The 8,343-nt window shown below is 39.8% G+C and overlaps 1 protein-coding gene across 1 annotated transcript; it reads right to left on the reverse strand.

The window, feature by feature from the left end:
- Window positions 1–276: 276 nt before the first annotated feature.
- LOC104391776 (protein NDNF-like) lies at window positions 277–3,453 on the reverse strand. The gene is made up of 3 exons (XM_010001115.1): window positions 3,266–3,453; window positions 2,606–2,739; window positions 277–1,628 (listed from the first exon to the last, which is right to left on the reverse strand). Exons 1-3 carry the CDS (start codon window positions 3,451–3,453, stop codon window positions 277–279), a joined length of 1,674 nt encoding a protein of 557 aa, XP_009999417.1.
- Window positions 3,454–8,343: the final 4,890 nt, after the last annotated feature.

The following is an 8,343-nucleotide window of genomic DNA, read 5'->3' on the forward strand; positions in this document are numbered from 1 at the left end:
ATTTCTTATGGGTGTCTTTGTGGGTATTTTATTTCCATGTGCATGGATTTGTTTCACAGGTGTCTGTACGAGACATCGGGGGCACTGAACTTGTGGGAGGGAAGACACAAAAGAAAACCTAATGATCTAAACAACCAAGATGTTTCCTCCATAGAATCTTATGGCTTGAAAGTTTTTGTGAGTTAGCATGTTTTCAACTGCATAGGCTGTGGCATAGGTTGATGTAGATTTTGGTAAGTCTTCATTCGTTCACTTCAGAACATTTCTTTAAAACTTTCAGCATTTTTTTCTGGTCTTCACAACTTTGCTGTGGTATCTGATGGGAATGCCAGATGGCCCAAAGAGGTAAACATCAAACAAGTAAAGTGTCCCTGCATCCAGCCCACTGATGGTCTCTGTGGTGACAGCTCGCTGGAGGTTGATTTCATAGAAATACTTGCAGAGCACTTTCTCAGACTTGTGCCGAGATTCAGGTCCAGAGCACCTGTCTGCACTCTGCAGGTCCATCCAGACATGAGCTTCTTCAATCCTTTTCTTGTACACACAATACTTGCTCTCCTCTTGTGTTCCTAGCCAGGCAATGGTGACAGAGCTGCAGGTCCTCAGTTTGCTGAAGGACTTGATTTTTAAGCTCTCTGGAAGAAGTGGGAATAAGGGCTTGTAGAAATGGGGGGACACCTGTACTTTCACAGAAGAGTTTGAGTCCTCTGTGGACCTCAGCTGCACCAAATATGTGTCCAGCAGCTTTCCCTTCAGTAAGAAATACCTCAGTCCTGAGATGTTTTCCAATGCTACTGTTTTACCATTCCTTGTTATGTGAACCTGTACTTGGCCACGACACAACTGAAAGGTGAATTGTATTTTTTTGTGTTTTGCCTGGTACTGTAGATGATAGAATTTCTGTTTTTTCCCATCCAGGACAACTTGAATCACTTTCCCATCTTTCATCTCTGTCACCTTGGGTTCAGGTTCTTCCAGGGTTCTAGCAAATGTCCCAGTGTAAGCAGCACTGGCATTTGTGAGGAGATTGACAACAAAAACATCAAAATAATACTGAGTGCTGGGACTGAGATTGGGTACTGTGTAGGTGTTCTTGGTACCCATGCATATCTGCCTGACCTCCCCACTACTTGCTTTGTTGATGATGCTCAGTTCACTGTTGGACAGTATCATCACCTGCTGTGGTTCAAGCAGGTATGGAGAGAGAGACAAAGCTAATGTAGGTGGCAGCTTCATTCCAGAGGATCTGATGCCTGTCTCTGCAGCACATAAGCTCTTATAGTTGTGCTTTTCATTAACTAGAAGACAGTACTGGATGTGTTCTCTATGTTGCAAGACAGAGGGACTGTGTTTCCAAGTCAGAGTCACTGTTGTATGCCCAATGCCAATAACATCTATGCGTGGATCTGCTGGAAGTTCTGGATAGAGGTTGGCAGATGATGTGTCAGTTGTTAAGTACACAGTGATGTGTGTGTCTCTCTCAGTGGATAAGAACTCTAGCATGTAAAGGGCAGAATGAGAAGGCATCCCCATGTAAGTCTCTACAGAATTTCCCTTATAGTTGAAAATGGTGGATACCATGCTTGGAGCTCTCTGAGATTTTGACACCTCTTGTATGTTATGATCACCTGCAGGTAAAAAGCAGATTTGTAATTTTTGCTTTTACAGACATGAAATAAAGCACATTGCATAGGTTTTGTTGTTCATATGGCAGGTAATATCCTGTTTTCTTCCTGAAAACAATAATTATAACTAAAAATGTTTTTTGCTGCTAGGAGTTTTTTAAAATAAAACCTGAGCAGCTTTTATTTCAGTAGTGCATTGTAAAATGGTTTTCAAAAAGAATATAATTAGAAAACTACACCTGGCAAAAGATTGATTTGCATTGAGGCTTTCTCTACAATTTTCTTCTTCCAGTGCTGTCTCCTTGAGTACTTTTCTTCAAGAAAACTCATACTTCCTATGAAATAAGTTTTCTTTGGTTTAGTTTTGTGCCACCGACTCTATGAAGTGGGAAAATTCATTACTTCAAAGGAATGTTATTTGAACTTCTCAGTCATGGGTACCTCCCTGAGAAGTAAGAACTTGTTAATGGTAGATTTCAGTTTGAAAAAGTAATTAAAATCATGAAGCCAAATGGAATTTCCAAGAGGGCTAAAACCAGCATAATTCCCACTGCAGTGCAGATGGTGGTGTTAGGAAAAATAATTTTTAAATCTCAAACCCCAAAACAGGTGAATTTTTCTGCACATCACAAAATGACTGGTTCAAGTGGCTTAACCAAAAAAAAAAAGAGCTGAGACAGCAACAGGAAGTTTGGACCAGTACAAATTGCTTATGAAACTTATTAGTGTTTGTGGAGCTCCCAAATGTTACCCTGATCAACTCTTTTAGATGTAAACCTTCATTTATTTGAGTTGATGACAAAATCCCCTAGGCTGCCATATTTCACCCCTGGAGACAGGGATGTCCTCTTCAGCCCATGGCAGCTCACAGGAGAGAAAAGCATGAGATATTTATGCTTGTGGGGAATTTTCTGTAACACAGCTCCTTACGATTAACTTCTGTTTTCCCTGTCTCTGCTCAGACAGACCAAGGGTTTTACCTCGTGCTTCGTTTCTGAGGAAACCTGGTGAAGCTGTGTGCACAAGTATGCTCCATTCGATGGGAACATCACAGGGGGTCACTCTTATTGTGAAAGGTGCAAGGGCTCTGCCTTCCTCCACAATAAAATAGTACCTGTAAGTGTGGATTAAAATCAAAGTGTCAGAAAATTAAAGACTGCCTGTGACACCTTGTAATCAGCCTTTCTGTTATGGACCACTTCACTGTGGGTGGGAATGACTGCTCCCCTTTGAGGTGCATCATCACAAGGGGATGGTAAATGTCTGAAATCATCAGCTGTGGGATGAGGAATTTCTCAATTTAAGTCAAAACTTGTCATTGCTTGGTTTCCTCTTTGGTTTACTCTGAGGTTGATAAGATACTTACTTGATCACCTAAACTGAAGGGGGTTTTGCTTCCTGACTGCAATCTTAATATTATGCCATAAGAGCTTAGCGAAATTTGCTCTTCTGAGATTTCAATACTCATTTGCATTTAAGGAGAGCTTCTAGTTTTGCTTTTGTGAGCATTGTCACATTGTATAACATATGCCATGTTCCAGTTTCTGTGCTATGCATATCAAGGCTGAACCATCTGGCTCACTCCCTGCTCCACAGCCATTCTGAGTATATATTGAATTCTGTATGTATTGGGCTCTTACCTTTTAGGTATATCCTTCAGTAGGTGAACTGTAGTTTCCTTACCATCAGCAAGTATCAGGGAGTGATAGAAATTGAAGAGATCAGTCTTGTAGCTCTTTTGGGAACTGGTGGTGGGTGCTTTTATGGAATGGCACAAGCAAGCTGCCATGAAAAGGTGAAGAGGCAGGTAAAACCCAAACCAGGACATCTTCAGTACTGCAAAGTGAGATGACAGAAGTAAATGGAAACTGCTTTCTTAGGAGAGAAAGTTATCAGTGACCCTCTCTTCCTGTGCCTTTCCTGGTTTTTATCATAATCAGAGCAAGTCAGGGATTTAAACAGTGCCAGGCTGTTTTGCTCAATTGCTTGAAGTTCACAGAGAAATAGCTCTCAGAGGATCTCTGCAAAGATTTAAGGGCAGAAACTGCTATCAAGCCTTTCATTATAGAAAAATATAGTCAATGTAGTACAAGTGCAATATCACAAGACAGTTATATTAAGACCCTTTATGCTGCTAACAAAATGAATGTAGAATTACATTTAAATACTTTTCCTAGTTTAGTCTTTATTTAATAAGCTTCCAGGCTGTGTTATTTGTAATGGAACTGTCACTTTGAAACTCATAGTATTTCACTATATCCCAAACACTGTTTCTACTATTCTGCCAGAGATAATTTTTATTTAATCCATCTTAACTTGGTAAGTGTAGAGAAGAGGGTCAGAATAACTTATTCAGAGCAGTTGCAAGATACTGTTTGAAAAGTAGAGGATCCTATATAAGAATCCCTAAACTGATACTTAGGAAAATTTAATCTCTTCATGTATCTTGTTTGGAGGAAGGTTTATGACTGTAAGGCAGCTGGATAAATAATTCTGATAATTCTGTATTACTCATCTCTTTCTTATCTGTATCACTTCCAGCCTATGTCAGCATTTGCTGCTCACAAGAACTTTAACATCTCCATTGTATTCACTCTGCTAGGAGATTGTAAAAAATCATGTATGCCCTCTTTGCCAGGAGGCTTTATTATAAGCTTTGAACTTATGAAAGAAAATCATAAAAACAGTCCCAAAAGAATTTTCTAATGCTGACATTATTTAAACTATGCTGTACATTGCACAGAGCTACACAGATATAGGAAACTCCAACTGGGACAAGAATTTTTGACAGCACACTACTACGATTTTATTGATTTATAATTAAAACTTTTTTTTTCTGCCATATCCAGTTTCAGAAAGAGAGGAAAGTACAAATGCAGAAAGGGCACAAAAGAGAGAAGGAAGAACATAGATCTTACTGCAGGTGCCAGCTGTAGCTGAGGGATTTGGAAAGCAGAGGGAGCTCTGTGAGCAAAATCCCTTTTTCTGAGGAAAAAGTAGCTTTTTGCATCTTACAAGCAGCAAGGAGTAAAGATCCTGGTTAAATCTGATTATTGGCTAATGATAGAACATAAGACAGGCTCAATCCTTTGTTTTTTGGTTTTTTTTACTTGTTTCTGAGATCAGCATCTTCCTTATGGTGCATGCAAAGGTGCAGAAGTTCTTAGGCAGCCAGAATAGCAATAATTCAACAGACCTGCTGTCCATTACAATTGAAGTGACTTTACAAAAGGACAGGTTTCTTTATAAATCCATTTTAGTCATGCATGTTTAAACATTATTGAATACATCTGTAAACTTTTATGTACAGAATTTCTTTTCATCTGTGATTTCTAAAGTAACACACATCTTCAGTATCAATGAGATTATTATTGAAATTATCACTGTGTCATCTCAATGGCCTTATAAAGTTAGGATATTCTCTTCCTCTTTCTAATACTTTTAGAACCTGGCTGAATGCAAGATTAAACAACCATCTGAACAAGTTTAAAGAGCAGTTAAGATTACTATATAAATTCAATTTTTAGTATTTTAATATCACATCTTTCCTTATTACTGAGTAACTTCTTTGCTGGTTTGTTATTCTTGTAGTCTAACTAGAGTTTACAGATTGAACATATAACCTCAAGTATTTTGTTTTACCTTTGACAGTGGAATCTGAGTTGGTCTGTCCTGAGAGGTTTAAATAATAAAAAAAAGTTTCTGCTGCTTAAATGACAGGATCTTGCAAACCACACTGCTGCCACAACAGCTCAGCTTTTCTTGTCCAGGAAAACAAATAAACCAAGCAATCAACGAACCTATAATCAGCTTATCCCAAAGAGAACATCATCCTAAAGTCTGATTTCGCTCAATTACACAAACAATATATTCTCAGACTCTCAGAAATGTTACACAAAAAACAGTCTGCTTACCAATTGTTCCTGGTCAGATGATCTCAAGACTACTTGCTTTGCCAAATAAGCATAAAATAAAACAATGTAGACTTTTCAGATCTCTGTAGACAGATGAAAACCAAAACTGTGCAACCAGTTTAACAGGACAGAACTGATTTTTCCATATGGCTTCTGAACAGTCATAGTAACTAAAATGCCTGCAGTCTTTCAAGAAAAAAATAAAACCACAGACAAACAAAAACAAAAAAACAAAAAAAACAAAAAAAGGCAAAAAATCCCGAGAGTTTTTGTAGTTTCTTAAGTTGGGTTTTTTCAAAGGTTGTTTTAAACTTGCATGATTTTGAAACCTCCTAAGACCTGATTGTTGCCCTTTGAGTTCTGGAGTTCCTTCTGGAGGGCTGTGAAGCACGTTCAGGGTGCTGCCTCCAGCCAGCAGGACTTTATTCCTGCACAGAGTGTCAGCCAGACTGTTACAGCAGCCCAATCCCAGCGTGGCTGGCCTGAGAGCAGGTCTCTTTGACAGAAATGCACAGTGAGGAGGAGGGGGTTAGATGGAGAGAGCAAACACTATTAACCCTTGTTAGTCCATAATACAAGCCAGCCAGGGGCACACCAGTATCCTCTGGGAAACTAGTATTACAGTAGTAGCTTGATGGCCCTTCTGTGGATCATGTAATCTCCTTGCCTACAGCACTGCAGAAGTTTTGTATAATTTCAGGTTTACTGTGTTTCTGATGTGGTTTTTTTAATGGCCCAATAGGTGCTGACTAGCTTATAGAAGGGAAAGCCTAAAAGCTGTAAGGGAGGCAATGTTCTGCATTCGAACGGACTGGAATTAGCAATCCTTTGAAGACTGACAATCTACTGAATAGGGCTGAGCAGATTTCTTGGCTTGCAGAGGCTGTGTAAGAAAGAAATTCCAAAAGTGTATGGGCTAGGGGAGTATTTCTGGAGTGAAAGTATTGTGGCTGAGGGAGCAGGCAGGAAAAGGGTGCATGGGAAATGGCTCTAAGCAAGTACAGACAATCACTTCTGCAGTTGAGGCTACAAAGCAGTTGTAGCAAAGCCATGGTGCTGAAAAGGCCTGTTCCTGCTGAGCAGAGCAGGGTATGGCCAGGATTCATGTGCTGCTTGTACTACTTAGCCTCTTGGCCTGAGATATTAGGAAAGGAGCCCCAAAGTTGTCCCTGTGGGCATGTGTGCTCAGCTTCTTCAAGTCTGCTTAGAAAGGCAAGCCACAAACCTGCATGAGTTTCTAGACAGACACTATGCAGGGGGCAAAGACAGAATATAGTACAGAGGCTAAACCTTGTATTTACTTTACAGTGAAGTCTCTTGTTCAGTGTTTGAAGAATGTGACTCACAGTAACTCTTCACCACTGGATTTGAAGATGTATTCTTTAAGTCTTCCCAACACGAAGTTTTTTAACAGGGAGGTAAGGAACAAGCAGAAAAAGTCTTCATGAGATTCTGCATAGCAGACAAAAAATGTTAATTTCCTTATCAACTGATGTCATGCAAAGAAATATTTACAGTGTATTGGCTCTCACTGTGGAAGATGGCAGGAGTAATTATGTTGTTTATCAAAGTTTTCCTGATAATTTATCTACAGAAAAATTTTGCTGAGCAACTGGGCTTTTATAATAATGTGGGAGCCTCGCTGCAGGCGTGGTTTGATTAGAATATTGGTACTATTGAGCTAGGAAGGAAAATTGCAAGTTGTTTGCTAGCAAAGTAGCAAAAGTAGGGTAAATAGCCAATAGAGTCTTTCAGAAAAATTGCCATTCTGGTGTGAATTCCAAACCAGGTAACATCTGGGTAACAGGCATGGGAACTCTTGAGAAGACAAGAACCTAGCCAGAAGCAAACCATTCCCATAAAGAGAGATGTATGAGAAAAAGGTGCTGTGAAGTCCAGTAAGTTCTAAGAACAGGCCTGCAACAGGGAAAATGTAGTTCAGACCAAGTGCATAAAAAATATGCACTGAAAACAGGCCGTGAGAGAAAAGGTATTGGCCATAATATAAATGTAGGGACTACAGTGTGTTTTTTCTGAGATTTGGAGGGACTAATGAGTGGAAGTAAGCAGGGAGAATTAAAGGATGTAACCAGTGCTGTGAAGTAGGAAGATCTTTGGGCAGGGCTCAGGAGCAGACATCACATATCTGGTAAAATCCTTAGTCAATATGGACACGGTGGAATGTATGTTATGGAAGGGATGGACTCACTGTCTTATCCTTCTGAACCTCCCCACTGCTGTCAAGACAAGCCATTACCAAGCACACAGTACAGCTTCCAGAGAAAGCCATGGGAGTCTTTCCCATGGCCAAGATTTCAGCTGTGTTTAGCCAAATGCTTGAAGGATTACTGTCTCCCACTGAATAACATGAGCAAGGATGTCAGGTGAAAGAGGCTGATAGGATAGTTTAAATATGGAACTAGTCCAGTTTCTCTCACAAGGGCTTTTCACATACTTTGCTGAAGCAGAGTGCATGTTCATGGATTGAGAGGTTCACTGAAACAGTATCAAAGGAAAAAATAGTATTCTCAATGGAGAAAGTTAAGAACTAGATTCATGACTCGTACAGCTTGACTGAACTCAGTGGAGTTACAAGTGATAAATCAAACTCTTGATTTGACATAAAAGTGCTACAACAGACTCCTCACTAGAAAAATGTAGTCTGTAATGAATAGGTCCTGCTGGGACTCACAGCTGAATCACTGACTTTGAGAGGGGTCTTCAGGAAATCCTACTTTTCTCCCATGCCCCCTGGCCATCACCATCTTTCAAAAATGCAAGAGATGACCACAACTCTTGGTGTG

Source organism: Chaetura pelagica, unplaced genomic scaffold, assembly GCF_000747805.2.
Source record: "Chaetura pelagica isolate M959 unplaced genomic scaffold, ChaPel_1.0 scaffold346, whole genome shotgun sequence".
NCBI lineage: Eukaryota > Metazoa > Chordata > Aves > Apodiformes > Apodidae > Chaetura > Chaetura pelagica.